Source organism: Copadichromis virginalis, linkage group LG23, assembly GCF_057382275.1.
Source record: "Copadichromis virginalis isolate Kocher_CV1m ecotype Utaka linkage group LG23, C_Virginalis_male_GT1.1, whole genome shotgun sequence".
NCBI classification, from domain to species: domain Eukaryota; kingdom Metazoa; phylum Chordata; class Actinopteri; order Cichliformes; family Cichlidae; genus Copadichromis; species Copadichromis virginalis.
In genome coordinates this window covers 16,633,351-16,655,198 of record NC_140639.1, presented here as the reverse complement: position 1 = coordinate 16,655,198, position 21,848 = coordinate 16,633,351, and the positions used below count along the sequence as shown (strand labels likewise).

At 39.8% G+C, this 21,848-nt stretch overlaps 1 protein-coding gene across 1 annotated transcript in view; it reads left to right on the top strand.

Annotated features, from left to right (window-relative positions):
* Window positions 1-21,848, top strand: part of naaladl2 (N-acetylated alpha-linked acidic dipeptidase like 2) — a 472,039-nt gene that overhangs the window by 94,131 nt on the left and 356,060 nt on the right. Inside the window, exons 2-3 of the mRNA XM_085449971.1 lie at window positions 13,480-13,519; window positions 20,710-20,886. Of these exons, the coding sequence (XP_085306097.1) occupies window positions 20,718-20,886 (169 nt within the window). The 5' untranslated portion in view covers window positions 13,480-13,519; window positions 20,710-20,717. The remainder of the gene's footprint in view (window positions 1-13,479; window positions 13,520-20,709; window positions 20,887-21,848) is intronic.

The window sequence follows — 21,848 nt, the reverse complement described above, 5'->3', positions numbered from 1 at the left end:
AAAAAAACAAAATTCTTAGTACAAAGACTACGCCTACAAAATTATGAACATGGTAATAAATCCGGTCAATTTCTAGCAAACCAGCTAAAAATAAATAAAGAAAAAACAACTATATGTGCTGTTCAAGATTCATCTGGGAACACATTATATGAACCGATACAAATAAACAACATTTTCAGGGATTTCTATAAAACGTTGTATTCACCACAAATAAACCCATCTAAAAAAGAAATTGATCAGTTTTTGGACAACATAACTCTTCCAAAATTATTGGACACTCAAGCAATGGCACTGGATTCACCACTGACACCAGGTGAACTCCAGGAAGCCCTGATAAGTATGCACAATAATAAGGCTCCAGGTCCAGATGGCTTTCCTGCAGAATTCTACAAAGAATTCTGGTCGATTCTAGCACCAGTTTTCTACAGAACGTTGTTGGAAATTAAAGAAAAGGGCAGACTTCCATCAAATATGAATTCTGCAAACATTAATCTCCTGCTAAAACCAGGCAAAGACCCTGTATATCCCTCAAGCTATCGTCCAATATCCCTTATAAATGTAGACCTTAAAATAATCTGCAAAGCTCTCTCAAAGAGACTGGAGAAAATAACCCCCCTCTTAATTCATCCTGACCAAACTGGTTTCATAAAAGGTAGGCACTTATCAACAAATACACGTAGATTACTTAATTTGATAGACTACTCATACAGTAAAAACCTAGAAACTACAATATTCTCTTTAGACGCAGAAAAAGCATTTGACAGAGTTAACTGGAAATTTCTATTTGCAACTTTACACAAATTTGGTTTTGGATCCTCTTTCATAAACTGGTTAAAAATATTATATAATTCCCCAACAGCTTGTGTTAGAACAAATGACCAGACATCCTCCAGCTTCTGTCTCTTGAGGGGCACCAGGCAGGGATGCCCACTCTCCCCTTCACTATTTGCAATTTTTATTGAACCACTAGCAGCAGCAATTAGACAGAATTCAGTAATTAAGGGCATAAAATGCAAGAACGTGGAACATAAAATCAGCCTTTATGCGGATGATGTGTTACTCTTTCTCCAAAATTCACAAACCAATATCTCTGGGGTGATTGAATTGATAAACTCTTTTGCAAGAATATCAGATTACTCAATTAACTGGTCAAAATCTACAGTCCTACCGATTAATTGCTCCTTCCATAATTCCTCTTCTACACCACTGCAATTGGGAAATATAAAATATTTAGGTATTAATGTTTCTCCCAAGCTTGCAGATCTAACTAAATTAAACCATATCCCACTTTTAAAGAAGGTAGAAGATGATCTGGCTAGATGGAAATGTCTACCCATATCACTCATGGGAAGGGTTGCCGCTATAAAAATGATGGTCTTACCAAAAATAAATTATTTATTCTCAATGATCCCAACTAAACCGCCACAAGATTGGTTCAGATCTCTAGATTCATGTATGTCCAAATTCCTTTGGAAAAATAAACCCCCACGTATAAGCTTAAAAACACTACAAAAGACCAAGGATAAAGGAGGACTAGAACTGCCTAACTTTCAGCACTACTTCTTAGCCAACAGGCTTCAGTTTATCTCAGGATGGCTAAAACACACCCTCTTAGATGAACCTTGGCTAGATGTAGAACAAGCACTCTGCAATAATCTAGAGATCTCAGACCTACCATTTATCAGCTCAAACATCCAACGACATGAATGCTTTAAAAGCATCAACATCAGCTCTTCTCTGACAGCATGGTGGGAGTTTCTAAAATTGACGGCGTCTTCATTAATCCCATGCAAACGTACACCTATCTGGAACAACCCTGACATATTACAAAACAATAATATGATAAACTTTTCAGATTGGAGTGATAAAGGAATCAAATATTTAGAACATATACTAGAAGGAACAGAATTTATTTCATTTGACGGACTAGTTACACAATATGGGATCAACAAGAAAAGATTTTTAGAATATCAACAAATTAAATCCATAGTAAAAAAGAAATTTAAACCGGGTCAAGTTGAACTACAAACACCACCAAGTGTGGTTCAATTTCTTACTCTTAAACCCCCCAAATTACTATCCAAAATATACAGAATGCTTTCTAAAACAGATGAATCAATATCACTTCCTATTGCAAAATGGGAAGCGGATTTATCAGTTAACTTAGACCTAAACTTCTGGTCTCAGATTTGCTTAAAAACCTTTCATCTAATTAGAAATCCCAGTCTTCAATTAATTCAATACAAAATATTACATAGAGTGCACTATACAGGTCATCGGATGTTCAAGATGGGCTTTACGTCTACCAACAACTGCTCACACTGCCAAACCAATTCACCGGACAATTATATCCACGCTCTTTGGTTCTGTCCACCAGTTCAGAAGTTTTGGCGCGAGATATGTGAAGACTTATCGAAGTGTCTGAAATGTAACATTCCAACTTCCCCCTTAGTGTGTTTGTTGGGCAGTTTAGATAATGTCACTTCAGAAAAGAATATCGCCCATATGGTTTTCACTGCCCTATGCATAGCCAAGAAAACAGTCCTCATGAACTGGAAAAATAAAAATAATCTTAATTCTAACCAATATAGAAATTATCTATTAGATTACATTAGTCTTGATACAGCCTCTGCCACCACATCAGATCAATTGCTCTGGGCTCCTTTGATCAGCTCCATCACCTAGTGGGGGTGGGGGGTCATAGTTTGGTCCCGCCTTCACTGTTGTGATTGGTGTGGGGGTAGGGACAGGCTTAGGGCGTCGGGGGGTTCCCCGGAGGCATCTTCCTTGGGGGGCTCAACCCGGGGTAGCGGTCATGTCCGGTTAGGGGCTCTGTTGGCTCTCAGGTGACTGTTTCCTCGCGGCTGCGTGCAGCGGGGCTAGGGGAGGGTCTGTGCTGACGGACGTGGGTTACTGACCTGGTAGCCTGGCTGCCCCTGGGTGGGTCCGGGATGGGCGTGAGGTTCTGGGGGCGCTCCGTCTCTGGGCTGGGACCCGGACCGGGCCTCGGGGGCTTGGGTCCTGGTTGGTGTGTTGCCGGGGTTGTGGGCGGGTGGGTGCATGGGGGCCCAGCCCTGGAGCAGGGTGCCGCCGGTGCGTCGAGCCACCTGGGGGGCTCTTCAACTGGTGGGGGAGATTGTCACATCTTGCAGGAGCTTTCCTCTCCTCAGGAGCTCCCTCTGCAGGAGGGGGAGATACAGGAGAGGTGGAGGAAGATCTCAGCCTGGGTGTTTATTGTCTTATGTAGTCTGGAAGATGAGTGGATGGTGGGGTGGGTGCAGTTTTCTCTGTGGTGGGGTTGGGTGGACTGTCCCGGGCTCTGTGGGGCCGGGCGGCGCTGCTGCACTGGGCCCGGTCTGGATGGGCCTGGGCCCCCTTTCCCTGGCGGGTCGCGGAGTATGGGGGTGCCTACTGGGGTCAGCGGGGGAGCTGGCCCCAGGGAGGGGTCACTTGCCCCTCCCTTCCTTCCCTCCCCATCTCCAGCTGCCTCCCTCTTCCCGCTCCACCACAACCACCCACACATGCAGGGCCTTGGAGTAGGGGTATGTCACCAGGGTGCAGAGGAGGCTACCCCCCCCCCCCCCCTCTGTCCCCTTCTGGCTGCCTCTGCCTCAATTTTATCCCACAACTTAGACATTCACATTACTCACACTCTCATTACACATACATATAGGATCTTGGGGGTGGGCACGATACACGGAGTCCAAAGTACCATCAGGGTGTACACCCCACCCCTGGCATCGTTGCCCACCTCTCAATTTTAAATACACGTAGACATTGAGGGCTAGCAGGAGGGACCATGCGCTTACCTGCTGCTCTCTGGCAGGTAGCTCCATGCCCTCCTGGGTTTTAAATGCACCTTAGAACACACATGCATCAACATTACAATGAGCGGGTGGAGGGAGGTTTGGAGTCTTCTCTCACCCCCATTCTCTGCGACCTGCTGGAGCAGGGGGGCTAGGACTAGGAGGAGGAGTGTGGAGCCTTCCTGCTGCTGCGGAGTCGGGGCGGTCTGCCTCCCCCCACCGCAGGGAAAAGGGAAACACCACCTGGGTCTGGGTGCAGTTCCCCCCTCCAGGGGCGGGGGCACCTAGACCCGGTTTGTAGAGTACGCTTGGGGAGTGTGATCGTGTGTACAACGTCTCTTTATGTCTGTCTCCACGTTGGTTGAGTGTGGAGTAAGTGCATATGAGAGCATGAGGGTGGGAATGGATGTTTGTATCTGTGTGTGCCTGTATGTCTGTGTCTATATGTCAGGTTGGGTGTCAGGCGCCACCTCTCTGGGGACATCTCAGGCCCTCCAAGGTTTGGAGGCCTATCTCCCCCTACCACCACTTCCCCTGCCAGTGGCTGACCCACTCAGACATCGGTGCGTTGGTGGTTCTTTGTGTCCGGGGATGGGCGTCCAGGTACACACCGGCTCACTCCTTGGCGGCCGCTTATCGGGGCCTGGAGCCTGGGGCTCGCTCGGGCCACTTCGGAGGTGGGGTGCCTCGGTCACTCAGGCGCAGCTGGCTGCCGGCGGAGCTCACGGGCGCGTCACTGCAACTCCCCCTGGCTTCTGCTCCGCGGCTGCTGAGTGAGCCCTCATCTGGGACTCTCCTCAGCTCTTTCCTGGACAGTGGCGCAGCTGCCCCTCTGTTGGTCTTCCTTGGTCTCTTGTGTTCTGGGGGCCTCTGGATGTCTGGAGTTTTGATCTCCTCCACACCTGCTTCACGCCGTGGAGGACGGGGCTGTGGCCCCCCCACACCCTCTAGCAGATTATTACATGAAGGAACCTTTTAAAAAACAAAAAACAAGCGCGTCCATGCTCACAGGTGTACACACGGGTGATCACACCCACAAACTACACCCTTTTTGGCTCCTACCTCAAAGCACACTGTGTACTGTTGATCTTATGTGCTGTACAATAATGTTTAACATTTAGTATTTACTGTCATATTCCCATATATCATTGTGATGTTGTTTATTCTATTACTCTTGTTCTCTTCTGCTTGCTTTCTTTTTTCTTTCTCAGCAGGTGATCCAGGTGATTGATATATGCATTTTTTTTTCTCTGCCCGTTCTGTTGGTTTTTGTCTTTTGCCCTTCTCCCCCGTCCCTCTTCTCAGCTGTTTCTCTTTCCCTCTTTCTTTCTCCCCTTCTTTCCCCCAGTCAAGTCTGTCCCGTATTCAGTAAGTGAAGGGTCGTAAACGCAGGAAGCTTACATCAAAAGAAACAGATCTTTCAGATAGGATGTATCTACAATAAAACCTCCCCCAGTACAGAGTGGTTGGAGAGGTGGTCAGGATCAAAGGAATAGCTTTGATCCTACTGCTTAAACTAAGACTATACAAATTTAAGAAACACAATGGCAACATTCAACAATTAGACTTAACAACCACAAAAGTGAGTGATTACAGAATTCTTTCCTTGGTTCAGAGAAACCCCTTCACAACATCAAGCAAAGAGGTATTATTGTCAGAGTGTATAATGAGGACATGGATTCATGAATGTAAGGGTATATAAATAGGTGAAAAGAACTGGACAGAACACACAGGAAGTGGAAGGCCAGGCAAGGCTTTATCAGGACACATCTAAAAAAGGAAGCCTAGACAGTTCTAGAAAAAAAATCTTGGGATGGATGACATCAACATTAACTTGTCTGACTGACTCACAATAAATGATGACCCAAGTATTACAAGCAATCTTTATATTTAAACATATGTTACTTTTTCCAATAACTTTTGACCACCTTAAAAAAAACCCCACATGTATAGCTACTAGAGATGAGCCGGTATTTGTATCTGTATTTGTATTTGTTGAGGAGGGAAAAGTATTTGTATTCGAGTAAAATTCAAAATAGGCATAAAAATCCAATTTTTTTTGCGTTACACTTCTAACAAATGTTATAGTGTAAGTATTCTTTAATTTTATTCATTATAATAATTATGGATATGCAATATTAGTTGATGTTTTTCCATAAATCCAGCAATAAACATGTAACAAAGAATGTCATTGAAAAGAAAATAACATAATAGCCATTGGCTGTTGTTTTTTATGTTCTTGCCAGATGGCTCAGCAGCAGCGGCAACACTCTTCAAATCCATGTGGGGAGTTTCAGCTAAGTTAGTGAGTGACTACACAAGCATTGTTTTAACCTTTTTAACCGAACGTAAACATTATTCTGTAAACAGCCTATTGTCTAAATTACCGAGCTAACAGAGCTACGTAAACAGAGTGAACATGAGAGCTCCCGACTGCAGACGTCAATAATGCAGTGCAATGGAATAATCTCCCGATCTACGCGAAAGTTTTAAACTGCGTCCGGAACCCAGTTAAGGTAAAATAAAATCGATTCAACAAAAATAGTGATGCCGTTCAGTCTTTTTTCACTCAGCTGAGCCTTCTCTGTTGCTGTGTGCAGCAGCGTCAGTCACCTCTTTCACACGTCACTCACTCAGCCGGCCATGCACTGCGGTCTCATAAGGAAACTGCTTTTTGATGTAAAGTTTTTCCTTGTTCCCGAATACAAATATTTTTTTTAAGTATTTGTTCGAAATAGCCCTCTGGCTATTAGATTTACAAAAGTTTTAATAGCTTCACTCTAACTAGTCCCTTAGGGATTTTGCGTATTCATACATTTTTAAGACAAAGATGGACTAAAATGTGTCCTATTTAAGTGCTGCCATGTTTTCTCTTGCTGAGCATGGATCCAGTGATGAGCAGCTGAAAATACAGCAGGAACTCTAGAATTCACATGATGTGAGTGTGCTGCTGAAACAAGTGCATTATGTAAGTTGAGTTCAAAAGTCTGTAAATAACAATTCAGAGTATAAAAGGAATGAAAAGTTTAAAAAAAAAGTTTTAAATTAAGGCCTCTGTTTTTATGTACCACAAAATATAGGTTTCTGCTGCTTATATATTCTCATATAACACTGAAAGCAAGATCAAGTATATGAGCAATAGATCCTTGTCGCTGTTTGTTGTCCAAGTATTTGTTTGAAATAAGTATTCGTAAAAAACACGTTATTTGTGCCTTTCCAAATACCGTATTCAGGTTCGGCTCCACCCCTAATAGGTGGAGCCAAACTCTGGCACATTATGATTTAGGGAGGCATAAAGTGTCCTAAAACCAAAACTATATTGTGTTATGTTTGTTTGACTACCATCTAATTCTTTTTTTTTTTCTGTAAACTTTAAATTGAATTTTCTGATTCATTGCTGACCTCTAGCAACATGCCTACACTGACATAGACCTGTGTGTTATTTTGCCAGAGGGCTATTGTCAGTCTCAAAGTACTTTAAGTGCTGTCTGAAAGGCTCACCTCAGGGCAAAAACATCCCTTTACTACCATAGCTTGTCTTCTATATCAGGCCATGCAAAGCAGACACTCAGCTGTGGTTCTTGGATCTAGCATGCAATGATTCTGTTCACCACATTATCAAACATCCCTTTAGAATATCAGAACTCACACACTGTCGATATTTTACACCTTTACAACAAGTTTAAATATGTATATAACTAAAGAGGCTCCAAATGATACTTGGATGGCAGGTTGCCTACTTTGAGTTCTTTTTTCATCTATAGTTTCGATATAGTCTAGATATGAAAGAACAAAGTAAATTTAAATTGTGATTGTTCCTGATTCCTATTGTCCTGTATCTGCGAGCTTGACTTGAAAATAGTGCACTTATAACATTTTCTTTTCTTCTTTAATAATTCCCACATTTTAAAGATACAGATAAATTTATTTTCTTGCACTCCTAGCTATAAAGGCTTATTTTACTTTCTTTACTGCTGACTGAAGTCCAGAGTGGATGAGAACTCTCAGCAACAGCTAACTGATAGGCTTGATGTGTAATTAATGGTCTGACACGGGCTAATGAAGCTAATGACGCTAACTGCGCTAGCATATGGGAGCCCCATGGGGATCCACACTTGGCACTCTAATTTAGATAAATGACGCCCCAGGTTATACTGGGCTATTTGCATTTAATTTGGTGGAGGCCATAGAAAAAGAGGGGATTAAACAGGGGATGGATGAGAGAGATCACAGAAAAGGTGTTAAGGGTTGGAAAAATGGGGACATGGAGGTGTTTATTCCAGTGAAGGTGCATGTATGTGTATGCTCTTGCCATATAAAGGGACTGAAAGCTGAGTGGGCTAATGGCAGAAACAGTTTTTGCAGTGTGTGGGAGAGAGAAATAGAGAGAGAGGGCAAAAGAGCACACCACTTAGCCACAACAGTGCATAATATTCTGAATGATTGCGTCATGCAACCAAAACGTCTGCGACACATTTGGGTGTGAACACTATACTTTTAGAACTTCAGATTAGGGTCGTGAGGCAGGACCTGCAGATATAAGATGTAGTCTAGCGCAACATCTTTGTTCTCAAGTTAGTCCTTAACTATTTGATGATGGGGAGGTCCAAATTGTGCAGCTGGGAGAGATCGGTGCCATTCATGACAAATTTCGCACAAGTGGTAGTTATCAAAGTCACAAAAACATAAACGCCTAAAACCAAGATTAGCCAGCAGATGACTGCATTGCATTGAAATGATCGGTGTTATCAAAATTTCAGTTTATTTGCTCAACAGATAGAAAGTCTCAAGAATAAAGTCGGGATTATATTTTTGGATTGGATCATTGTAGTATATGAGACATCAAGTGTCAAATCTATGTTGAAACCAAGACATACAATACTTCTTCAAAGAACTTAATTAGATTTACAAAAGTTTTAATAGCTTCACTCTAACTAGTCCCTTGGGGATTTTGCGTATTCACAGTCAGTAATTCATGAAGACACTTCAGATGACTGTCACCAGTTTTACATTTTTAAGACAAAGATGGACTAAAATGTGTCCTATTTAAATGCTGCCCATGTTTTCTCTTGCTGAGCATGGATCCAGTGATGAGCAGCTGAAAATACAGCAGGAACTGTAGAATTCTCATTATGTGAGTGCACTGCTGAAATAAGTGCATTATGTAAGTTGAGTTCAAAAGTCTGTAAATAACAATTCAGAGTAGAAAGGGAGCGAAAAGTAAAAAAGTTTTAATTAAGGCCTCTGTTTTTATGTACCACAAAATATAGGTTTCTGCTGCTTATATATTCTCATATAACACTGAAAGCAAGATCAAGTATATGAGCAATAGATCCTTGTCACTGTTTGTTGTCCAATGTCAGTCACTGAACTCCTTTTGGTCCCTTTACAACTCATCTGCTGTTCTGTTCTGGTGTTTACAGGCAGTTGATTTCATTTCACTCCTGTAGTGCTCCCCACAGCGATCACAAGTGCCAGATGTTTGTTACATTTAGAACTCTGGAACTGGTAGTGTCTGTGCTCGTCTTTGTATTAGCTTAAAAGAATTAAAGAAGAATCAAGAATTAGTCAGTAGCAGTAAGGGCTCCTTTCTGAGACTCAGCTGAATCCGTTATAGTATAAACTGCTAGGTCCATAAATATTTGAACAACAACACAGTTTTTGCAGTTTTGGACAGCAAAGATATGACTGAATTGGATACCTTTAGCTTTTAGCTTTAATTCAAGGGTTTAACAAACAGTGCAAAGTGTTACAGTTACACATTTGCACTGTGAGTTAGTTTTGTAGCATTTGGATGAATCTCAGCAGAGAGTGTAGTCCTGCATACTTCAGTTTATATCTATTTTCAAGTTAATATATATTTATATTCAGTTTATACTATTGATTTGACTGCTTTTATCAGCAGTCAAATCAATAAACACAAGTGACACAGTTCCAATGGCAGCTATATGTTCCCATATGATTGTTGGGGTTTCTTTCTAATATTGAAAAGTCTTTACCGTACAATATAAAGCACCTTGAGGTAACTTTCATAACTAGGAATGCGCTTTAGATGTTTTGATAAAGGCTCATCTTGACTGTTATTGTGTGCAACCAGTGGTTTGCACCTTGTTGTAAACCTTTAATTACAGTCATGCGAAATGCAGTACTTTTTAAACCAATTAAATTAAAGTTGAAAGTTTTTTTTCCTTCAGTCAGATCTTTTTTTCATATTTAAAATAAATAAATAAATAAATAAATATGTAAATGTCAAAATACTTACTTCCTATCTGTATGTGACTCTAACCTCAGTGGGATGTGGAGTCTAGATCCATTTACATAATAATCTTTATTCTGATCTTAAGTATAATTTATTTAAAATGTAATTTTCAATTTTCAATCGCATTCTCGACAAGCTTAGTGTTCTATTGCTGTTCCACTCATTACCTAACTGTAATTTGGACAAGGGCTTTACACTAGTCTGTTTTTCGATAGTCTTCTTTCCCAATTTCTATAAAAATACTAACAATTTAACCTCACATAAACACATTTCAATGCTGACAAATTTTAGATATTCATAGAATAATATTTATTATTTGCTTCTTTTTTGTTGTTAAATTAAGTCTTTACATTTGTGGTCATCACAAAAAACATAGCGATGGACTGCTGATATCTGAAATGTAAAATGTTATTCAGTGTTTGCCTGCGATACTTTTCCATTAAATATCTGACTGTTCTGTTTTCCAAAATCCACCCACCACGGAACAAGAAAACTTGACCTTCAGCTGTAATGGGCTACATAACCTGTTGACTTGTGGGTAATGCAGTTTTTAATGGACTGGCTTGAACTTTTAGAGTCAGGAATATAGCAAGCATAACAGCATCCAAGAGAACCAAGAGAGAAAACAAGAAAGAAAAATGGTATTGAGAGGAAGAAATACAAAAACACCCTACCAGATAAGAATGTTTGGCTGTTATTGTTTTCCGTGTCTAACATCGTGAGACATGGCCTGTGGTATTCAGGAGATTTAATGCGGAGGAAAGAGTGAGGGATCCATAAAGCCTCTGCTCTCCTCCAACACCCCAGGGGAAGCCATCTTTAATTCATGAACACTATAAAAATAAAGGTTTTTCTCTGATGGCCCTGCAGCCTGTAACAAACTCTCACAGCTACATGGCACCGTGCAGATGTTAATGCTGTGGTTATGGATGGATACCGGCATGCGAGACCCAGGATATATTTTATGCAGAAATGAAGTCTACCTTTGGCTGTGCTGCTAAATGGATTCCAATATGCTTCGTGTTGATTTTTTTTACTCTGCAGAGATAAGACAGACACATGAAGGCTAGACTTTGTGTGGTACCAAGCTAGCATAGCTGGCTAAAATAAAAGAAGCAGTTACACTTCTTAATCTTAGAAAGATCCTATCGAATATAAACCAAGTTTCAAGACTTTCTTAACAAGCCCATATTCCAATTTATATGTAGCACATCAGTTTTGGCATTGGATCCTGTCATAGCTGTTAATCTGAAAGTCTTTTAACCGTAGCAAAACATCTTACTAATTGTGTAATTAACTATTTCTGTTAGTATCTATAATGGTGTACTGTCATTTCATTCCTTAAAGTATTTTCCAGTTTGAATGTTACAGAATCTCCCCCAACACTTGCCACAACTTGGGGGAAAATTGAGATAGAAGCTGGTACCAACTTCTGAATTCATAAGTCTCTGCAAATTAAAAGAAAAGGTGTATAGTTATCTACTGGAAAATCATATGGTATAATACAGTCTAGTACATATGGTACCAAAACATAAGACAGTCCGTGATATAAAAAACCCTGCAGTAAACCTGGTGTGACCTGGGCCTCCCCATAATGACAGCTCACCAAATAGATATATATATATGCCTTGTTCCAGTAATCTTCTCATTAATACATCCTGGTTGCTTAGTGCCAATGCTGGGTGTTGCCTGAGCCAGTATGGCTTTAGATATGTATCTCTTACTCATGTTCCAAGTTGCGCTTGGGTAGCATGAAGGGCCAGTCAAAAGTGGTCACAGTAGTAATAGGACCATTAGGAGTTGTAACCTCAAAAATTGGAAGAGTTGCTCCAACAAATTTGAGGTGTAACATCAAAGGTCTCTGTCCAAGGTACAGCTAAGCTACTCTCGTGTGTGTGTGTGTTTAAGAAAACACAGCAAGACTGACTACAGCATAGCAATATACTCCTGTTTTGTATGCTTTATGCTCTGTAAGTCTACTCGGATGGCATAAATATGTCAGAAAAAATTATTTACGCATTTGATTTAGTTATGTGTAAATGAATTTATATCAACTAGACAGGCAATTTTTAAAATACTATTTTTCACATCTTCTCAAACTGTTCTCTCCACTTTACTTCCCTTCACTGTCATTGTTGTCTATCTTAATGTCGTGCCTATTTTTGACTCAAAATGTTTAAAGCAGTGAAGTAAATAAAAATGCAAATATATTTAAACACATTTGTGGGTATGCTTAAAAAGTCACCATTGCCAAACAGTGTTGCCCTGAGAAGGCAGAAAAAAACACAATTCTAAACAGACAAAATGAAGAAAACTTAAATGGGACAGTCTCTACACAGACCTTGCACACACACACAAACAAATCACATTGTTTTATTTTATAGTTTATGTCATATCATTTTAATACATTTTTAAGGCAAATAATCTTCCCTTCATCTTACAGCATGTCCTCCTGTGACAAGTATCAAAAACGTGCTTTTTTCAAATGCTGCTTGACCAATTTTGTTTTGTTTTAATCATTTCTAAAAAAATTAACTAGACATTTGGCTTAAGAAAATTTCTGTTGCCAAAGGCCAATGCTCTGCAGAAGAGGGTTAATGTTGAACATTGAATTCATTGCTTATTATACTGATGCACTTTGTAGAATTCATGGTCAGATTAAATTATATTAACAGTATTCTCTCCCTAAACCTTGAGTCACATAAGTGTGAAAAATTATATCAGCAATATTATCTGGAGTTTGTAAGGATGTGGCTGTATTTTGCTTTGCAAGCTGTGACATGAGTTTTAACCTTAAAGTTGTACGAAATCCACAATGATATGGATAAATAATAGATGACCCATTAGAATGGGGATATGTTGCACATTGAGAATATAACCGAATACAACCCTTGTTAGAAGTTTAGAGTGTAAAAGGTTTACATTGGGACATTAAAGGCTCCTTTCACTTATGCTTCCAAAGTTAAGGAAAATGCATGGCATGAAGTAAAATGCCATCGTACCAAAAAAAAAAAAAAAAAAAAAAGATTGTTATTTTTTTCCTAAATACTGACTTAAACCAGACAGTCCCATGTATCTGTTAGCAAATAAGCCTGCATTTTAGCACTCCCACTCATGCAAGGACCTCATTTGCTACCAACCACCACAGAATGTGAACTTAATGGAGATGCTTGATTATTCCATTACACTGCTGTTTGCTCTTCTTATTTGTCCCCGGTGGTCTTACCCTTTCTTGCATTAACCTAGAATACTACTGGGACACGCATCAGGGTGGAAATGATTTTATAATTTGTGTGTATTGTACAGTATTCGTGGATCTGAAAGTATACAGTGAATGGCAAATTTGAGGTTTTTTAATACATGATTTATGTGGAAAAAAATGAATAATTTGTGGTCTGTGCTTCTCTGTGGCAGGGAGAAGGAAATCCATGATTGACAGCATACTTCCTGCTCTGTAAGTACGGCAGCTGACAAGGTCGTGTCAAATGAAATGATTGGTGAGGAGAAGTGTTTGGGAAAATATTCTTTCTTTCTCTCTCACTCTTTGTCTCTGCCCTGATCACACTAAGTGTATTCAGCTGTGTCTAGAGCAAACTGGCGATGCAGTAATTTATGAATGAGAGGCGAATAGTAGTGAAAGGTAGCAGATACAGCAGATGGCCTGTCAATCTGCTTAGAGCTGAAAGACAAAAGATGAATGACAACTTTGTTCCTCAAGCCTGCATTTGTCCTGCTATATAAATAGTAATCTTACACAAATACCTGTGCAAGTATTTCATATCAGAAGAACAATTTGATGAGGGTCTTTGTCCCAGCATACCAGTGCTATTGTTCTACACCTCTTCAAAGCAACAGATCTGTCTGATTATGGAGCGCTCTCTCTGAAGGTCAAAGAGTAGCTTTTGCATCAGGCGTTTCATTTGCTATGCAAAATTAGTTCTTGGTTTGACTCTGAAATTGATTGCTATTAAAAAGCCTACTTTGAATTGTAATTGCACATAATAGAGCCATTTAAGACTCATTGAACAAACTACGTAATTGTTTTGGGCAGTTTTCTCCCTCACTATGGCTGCTCAACATGTTTTTTTATGTCTTAGCATATTTGCCTAAAATATGTTGCTATAAAATCGATCTACTAAGACATCTACTACTTCTACTTCACCAATGTAAATTATATAATATAAACAACACACAATTGAAACTAGCAGTGAAACTAGCACTAGTGAAAATTTTAAATAAATTCCTAAAATATGAAAAAACAAACGATAAAATGAGGGGCTAGATATTATACACAACACTGTAACCAAGGAACTTGTTAATGCTAGTCAGTCACAGCAGCTTTTAAAGTAAGTTAGCCTAGTTGTAAGCAGAACAATAAACCTTGTCTACAGCTAGTAATGTACAGCTAAACATTGCAAACTTGCATCAAATTCATATCCAGCAAAACGTTCAGAGATTTATTTTTCCTCCATGAACTTCAATTCCATTGAATAAAACTGAGTTTGAGAAGTTTTTCCATTTAAATGCTGATGTGTCATAGATATTGCACTCAAGTCATTGCTCAGCAAAAAGCGTAGCTTATGATCCTTCCTAAGTTACATTTTCTTAATGTCAATCTCTAATTGGATTATTTTTTTCTCAAATTTAACTGCAGATTATCACTGAAATTATTGTTGGTTTCTAAAAGTACAATTTAATGTAAAGGTCTGATATAATGACGATTATAAATAAATGATAAATGTATGAAGTTAGTGTCGATAGTTGAATGCTGCACTTTTCCTATATGCTTTGAATTTTATATGAACGTTTTACTGCACAAATGCTTTTAATTTGTTAGAGAAATGTAGCTGCTATGCCTACATCCTCTGAAATGATGTGTCTGTCACCTCAATTAAGATCAAGTTAGAAAAGGCATACAGATGGCAATACACTGGCACTGTCAAGTGTTGTTACACTTCGAAATGAAGCCGTGAGCTCAAAGAGCAACATTTTGTTTTACTTCTGAAAGCATAACGAGCCTTAAAAATTCTGTGACATGTTCAGGCAAACCCACGGGCAAAAGTTGCCCCCTCGCTACATCATTTATTGAAAAAGAGCTTTAAAGTGTGGTGATGTAGTTTTGGTTACAGCTGGGAGACGGCATCTAACTCGAACTGACAAAGAGTGGAGTGGGTGTTGGACGAAGAGCAATAGTTATCTTGATTTTGAGATTTTTGTGGTTTGCTCAGGTGTGACACCAACAGTTTGCTGATTGTGTACTTAAAACTCCACTGGAATAATGGTGATTAATGTAATCGTGTTTTATTCAACTACTTTTGATTAATGTTGATAATTGGAAATTAAATTAGAATGTCAGTTTAATTAAATGGTTACTTTTATTAACAGGCATATTATGTATTTAAGGGATTATTGGTATTACAGTTTGTCAGGATTTCTTATTTTAACTTTCAGGAACTTTAAAGACAGCAGTGGTTAGCATTGCACATTTCTAAGAATAAAATTAACAGAAAAAAAACAATGTGTCTTTGTGTGGATTAGAGAAATCAAGAAGCCTTCAGTAAATCAAAAAATGTATTTTAAGACAAATACTGGGAGGAGTGAACCAAATTGCCAAATTAATGCTAAATTAAGTGACACCATGTTTAATACAATTTTGGATTAAGATGTACAGGAAAAGTTGAAAATCACTCAATAATTGACATGAACAGCAACAATCAATCAACATCAATTTGTGATGTCAATGATGCTGGTAAAGTTATCCAGATTTTTGCTTTTCCTAATGTCAATAGAAAGATAGTAAAAATAGATGGTTATTTGTCCATTTATTTATACTTTTTGTCAAGGTTCAAGGTTCTTTATTTGTCACATGCATAGTTATACAAGTATAACACACAGTGAAATGTAGCCTGACACGCTCCTCGACATGTGCAAAAAAATTGGGGGGGGGGGGGGGTGTAGAGGAGAAACATTATATATATATATATATATATATATATGTAGTATATACATTGGGTGAATGTGCAGTAGTAGCAGCAAGCAGGTGAATTCTGTACATTAATATGAATAGACATCTGACTATTTTACAGGATAGACAATATAAACATATTTAAAATTAAAGGAATTGAAATGTACATTGTGCCTGGGTTTAGAGTGTCTGGAAGAGAGTCCTGTCTCAGTCAATTATAGATGATGTGAGAGGGCGGGTGTGTGTGTTTAGGGCACGGATGGCTTGGGGATAGAAGCTCCTCTTGAGTCTCTCTGTCCTTGCCCAGAAGATGTGGAACCTTCTACCAGATTGCAGAAGTTGGAACAGTTTGTTGCCAGGATGGGACGGGTCCTTCAGTATCTGCGCTGCTCTAATCCGGCATCTCCTGGTGTAGGTGTCCTGAAGCGGGGGGAGAGCAATCCTGCAGCAGCGTTCTGCTGTACGGATCACTCTCTGGAGAGCTTTTTGGTCCTTCACACAGCTGTTCCCAAACCACGATGTCATGTTCTGTGTGAGGATGCTCTCCACAGCGCCTGTATAGAAAATCCTGAGGATCTTTGGAGAGACCCTGAACTTCCTCAGTTGTCGTAGGTGATACAGGCGCTGCCTAGCCTTTTTGGTCTGGATCTGAATGTGGGCAGCCCATGTCAGGTCTGAGGAGATGTGGACACCAAGATACTTGAAGGACTGCACCCTCTCCACTGGAGCTCCATTGATGATAATGGGTTTGTAGTCTCTGTGCTGACCCCTTCTGAAGTCCACCACCAGCTCCTTGGTCTTGCTGACGTTCAGCTGGAGGTGGTTGTCCTGGCACCACGATGCCAGATTCTTCACTTCATCCATGTAGGCCACCTCATCGTTGTTGGAGATGGCACCCAACACCACTGTGTCGTCAGCAAACTTCACAATGGTGTTGGAGCCGTGGGTGGCCACACAGTCTGAAGTGTAGAGGGAGTAGAGCAGTGGCGAGAGGACACATCCCTGAGGTGCTCCTGTGTTGATGGTGATGCTGTTGGAGAAGCACCTGCCCACCCTCACCACCTGAGTTCTGCCAGTGAGGAAGTCCAACACCCATGCACACAGACGGCTGTTAAGTCCCAGATCCCTCAGCTTTGTGAACAGTCTGCAGGGCACTATTGTGTTAAACGCTGAACTGTAATCAACAAACAGCATTCGCACATAGTTACCCTGTATCTTGTCCACATGGCTGAGAGTGGTGTGTAGGACGTGGGCGATGGCATCCTCTGTGGATCTGTTGGATCTGTAGGCGAACTGCAGCAGATCTGTGGTGTCTGGGATGGAGGAGGAGATGATGTTCTTCAGCAGCCTCTCAAACACCTTCATTACTACCGAGGTCAGTGCAACTGGCTGGTAATCGTTCAGGGATGAGGGTTTGCTGTTCTTGGGCACAGGGATGATGGTGGATCTTTTGAAGCATGTGGGGACCACAGACTTCGCCAGGGACTCGTTGAAGATGTAAGTGAACACACCTGCTAGCTGGTCAGCACAGCAGCGCAGCAGACGGCCGGTGATGCCGTCTGGCCCCGCCGCTTTCCTTGTGTTCACTCTCCTCAGTGCCGCTCGGACGTCATGCTCCGCGATGCTGGTCACCGGTCTCTCGCTGATGACGTCACTGTCCTCGGTAGTCAGGCGGTAGATAGCATTAGCCGCCTGGCTAACCTCGAAACGGGCGTAGAACTGATTCAGCTCGTTGGTGAATGCAGAGTCAGCGTTGATCAGCGCAGTGTCCCTGGCTTTGTAGTCTGTAATGGTGCGTAGTCCGTGCCACATACTCCGTGTGTCGCCCTGGTGGAAGTGGGACTCCACACGTCTTTTCTGTCCATGGAATTCAGTCTGAAGTACATATATGGAAACTTAAGATATACTGAACATCTTTTAACATACACTTTCAGTAACATGATCAATATTGTGTTGTGCGAATATATATGTATATACATATATATTTTAAATCTGTGGATGTCACATGAAAAATCGATATGAAAAATGCAACAAGTTAAATTACATGTACAAAAAAAGATAAAAAAGAGAGGGAATCTTATAACTCCTGCAGTGATAGGTATCAAGTGAAAGCCACTGCATTGTGTGTGAGGCTGTAACAGAAGGTCAGCAGTTAAATGAACTTTTGTTCCATTTTACTGAGAGGAGCCTTCATCTGCATTGAGCTAGAAGTAATGAAAGTGTGGTAGAGCATTGAAGATTGATGCCAAGGAACTCCCAGACCTCTTTCCTCTGCTTTTTACTCTCTCTTATTCATCTATAAACACTCTGTTCTTTCCTTGCTTCCTGTTTTCAACTATGTTTCTTTGTATCTCTGCCACTGCTTTTGTACCATTTTCACTGTATCCGTCTTCTCTCTTCTCTAAAACTCTTCATATAATTGTCACACTCACATGTCTCCTCTCTATCTAAATCCCCCTTTGTAATCACTAAAAAAGAAACCGATGCAGTGTCTAAACAGGGACAATTCAGATCTGTAATCGATTCACAGCTCCTCTGAGCTATAAAACGATAAAATCACAATCATTAGTATAACCAACAATTGTTGTGTTCTTTTGTTATTTTGGTTTTTAGGGTAAGTGCAATAATTGCCTCTGCTAATACAAAGAAAGGAAAAAAAACACAAAATATACTGTTCTTTATATGTTTGTTGATTTACTTGTAGTTATTATTGGCATTGTTAATGCTGACTGTTATACTGTATACATGTAGTCATATGTCTGGTGACGATAAACATAGCAGTCAATCACAGAGGCTTATCTTGTATATATCTGTATATTGCATTGTAAAACTTGAAAAATAAATACAAAATATTTTATTTGTTGAGATGTTTGTTAAGATGAGGTCAAATGTCATCTGGCTTTATCTCTGTGAGTAGCATCTTGCATCCTTAGCATGGCTTTGACTCACACCGGGCACATTTCTGATGTTTGTTCTGTGCATAGTTTTTCCTTTTTTTTCCTGACTCCGACTTCCTGCCCCTTTTTATTTATTCTCTTCAGCTTGATAAAATTGTGTACAGAAAGAGGTCCAGCATCACTGTTTAGCAACGCTGAGTGTGGAACCCCTTCTGGGACACATCCACACCCAAAGTTTGTCTGGAGCAACTCTTGAAAGGGGGTTAAAGTAACCACAGTTGTAAGCCCATTCAATTGCTAATAATAATTTTAAAATTAAATGGCCTAGTGTAAAGAATACTTAAGGACAAGTAACATTACAGTATAAAAAGGCTTAAGATAAGTACAATTACACAAAAATGACTGTAGTAATGAGAAGAGTTGTAACTTATTCGCAACCAATTTAGTTGCTATTTCAAACCCGCATCACCAACTTTCATGTCAACATGATTATCTTTTTGTGTCCTTTCTTCTTTCGTTTTTCTTTGAACCAGTTAGCAATCAATAAGCTGCCAAGTATGAACTGGTCAATGTATGCAGAATAAGGGCCAGTAAGTTTGACAACCAGTCTGGTGCTGTTCTTTATTTATTCTCTCTCTCTCTCTCTCTCTCTCTCTCTCTCTCTCTCTCTTTTTTTTATCCTACCACAAGCGGTTATTGATTGGGCAGTTCATTTGCCCATTCATGGTGGACTTTGATGGAATAGCGTATAAAAAGCACTGTTAAACTTGATGACATGCTGAGACACTAGCTGGGAGATTTTATAAACCTGATCTTCACTCAGATAACACAGACACATACACAAACAGACACGCAGTCAATGCATGCATGTGATACCAGCCACACTGAGATTTAATGATGCTGTTAAGGAGCTGTATTGAACCCAGAGTTGGTTTTACTGGCCAAAACACAACCAACACATATACTATCCTACAGTCTCGACAAATTCTGCATCCATAAACACAAACTTGCACACACACACACACTTACATTTACTTAGATCCACTACTTAACTTGCCTTAACAGCTTGTAACCAGCCTTCTCTCTGTCATTTTAATGTGTATAAATGAATCGCAGCCCCCTGTGGTGCTTTTACTCTTCATAATTGTGTGCTGAGAGGCTCTGGTCAGTCACTTAACCCAAGCAGCTTTTAACCACATTTATCAAATTTTATTCTTTGTCCCACACGAATGTAACATCCATTACCTTAAGTCAAATGAGGCAGTTTTAATCCGACCCAGGTGGTGGACTTTCATTGCACACTGCCTGGCTTACTTCCAAATAAGTCTCAGTAGACACTGCGTATGTCAATACTGTATATGCAATATGCTATCATTGTCTAAAATGGACTGCTCTAAGAATCTGCTTACTTTTTTGGTCATTAAAAGTTGTTGCAACCATTGTATATGTTTTTTCCTTTTTATTTTTACTTTCAGATAACGAGAGGAGATGATGCTTTTAAGGAAGGCTGATCTATTATGCTCTGTTTCAGCTGAAGCAAGTGATTTATAGCTCACATTCATAGTGGTATTAAATATAAGAAAAGGCAAAAGAATGAAAGTCCTGTGATCTCAATAACAAATAACATGGAAACATTTGCACCCAGGGTTGTACGAGGATTTTAATGTTTCCTTCATGAAACAATTTTATTTTTTTTATAGCATCAGAAACATTTCTTATTCATTTGAAACTTGTTATTATATAAAATAAAACCAGTTTTAATTATTTGCATGTGTGTTTCAGGTAAGATAATGGCATATAGGAAGGTGTGTGATGCCCAGGGTGGTCCGCTGGTCGGTGAGGTTCTGCACTGCTCTGGAGGTCTAGACCTTGACTGGGATCTGGACAAGGAAGAGCTGCAGGAACCGGGGCCAAGCATGGACCGCATGCAGATGCAACATATAGACTGCCAGAGATCAGGTGAGGTTTGATTTCATTTCATTTGCAATTCCCTTTAACACTTTCTGTTTGATAAGATATCTGCTAATGGTTTTAAAACCTTTTAAGTACCCTAAAGCAAAACTTGAGTTTCTAAGCTTTGAATGTCTCCGTTTAAGTTGTGCCTGAAGTTCAGTATAAGCAAAAGCTCTCTATCCTATGCCTTCTGAAGCAAGTAGGCTAATCAGTTTAACGACTGAAAACCAAATATTGATTATTTTGTCTGTTTTCTCCTAATTACAGTAAAAGGTACATATTAGAAAGTTATAACCCAATCCAATCTGCCTGTGGTTAAAAAGACTGAGTTTCAAATTCTTTTCAGTATGATTGGCTTTATTATTGCCTGAGATTAATTCCATGATGATGTGCTAATATGCTCACAATGGTTATTTATTTGACATTAGTTCAGCATGTTAGCATTTACCTCCCTAAACTGAGTTTGATGCAATGTTATGGTTTTGGCAGAGAAAACAAACTAACTAACTAACAAAAGTATTGAACCCTTTTAATCTCATGACTGATTGATTAATTGATACTTTTATTTTGAACATGTAAATATAACTAAAATGATCATTCATAACTATATACAAGTCTACACACATACAATACACTCATAAAACACTTTTACAAACCAAAACGAGCTACATTTTTACATTGGCCTATAAACCCTGTGATTAAGACCCCACTAAATACATGTGCCTTGTAAAAATGATCTCTTTATATTTGTTTTTTAAACTGAGTTGTGTTTGAAATTATATCCATGTAACGAATACTCTAAGGAGCTTGGAAAGAAAAGCGGCTGGATTTCTTTAAGTTGCTTGAAGACGTTTCCCCTCTCATCTGAGAAACTTCTTCAGTTCTAAGGTCAAATGGTGGAGAGTCCCAGATTTAAGCCCTGTGGGAGTATCCCCCCACGAGGTACAATGGACTACCTCTACCTAATC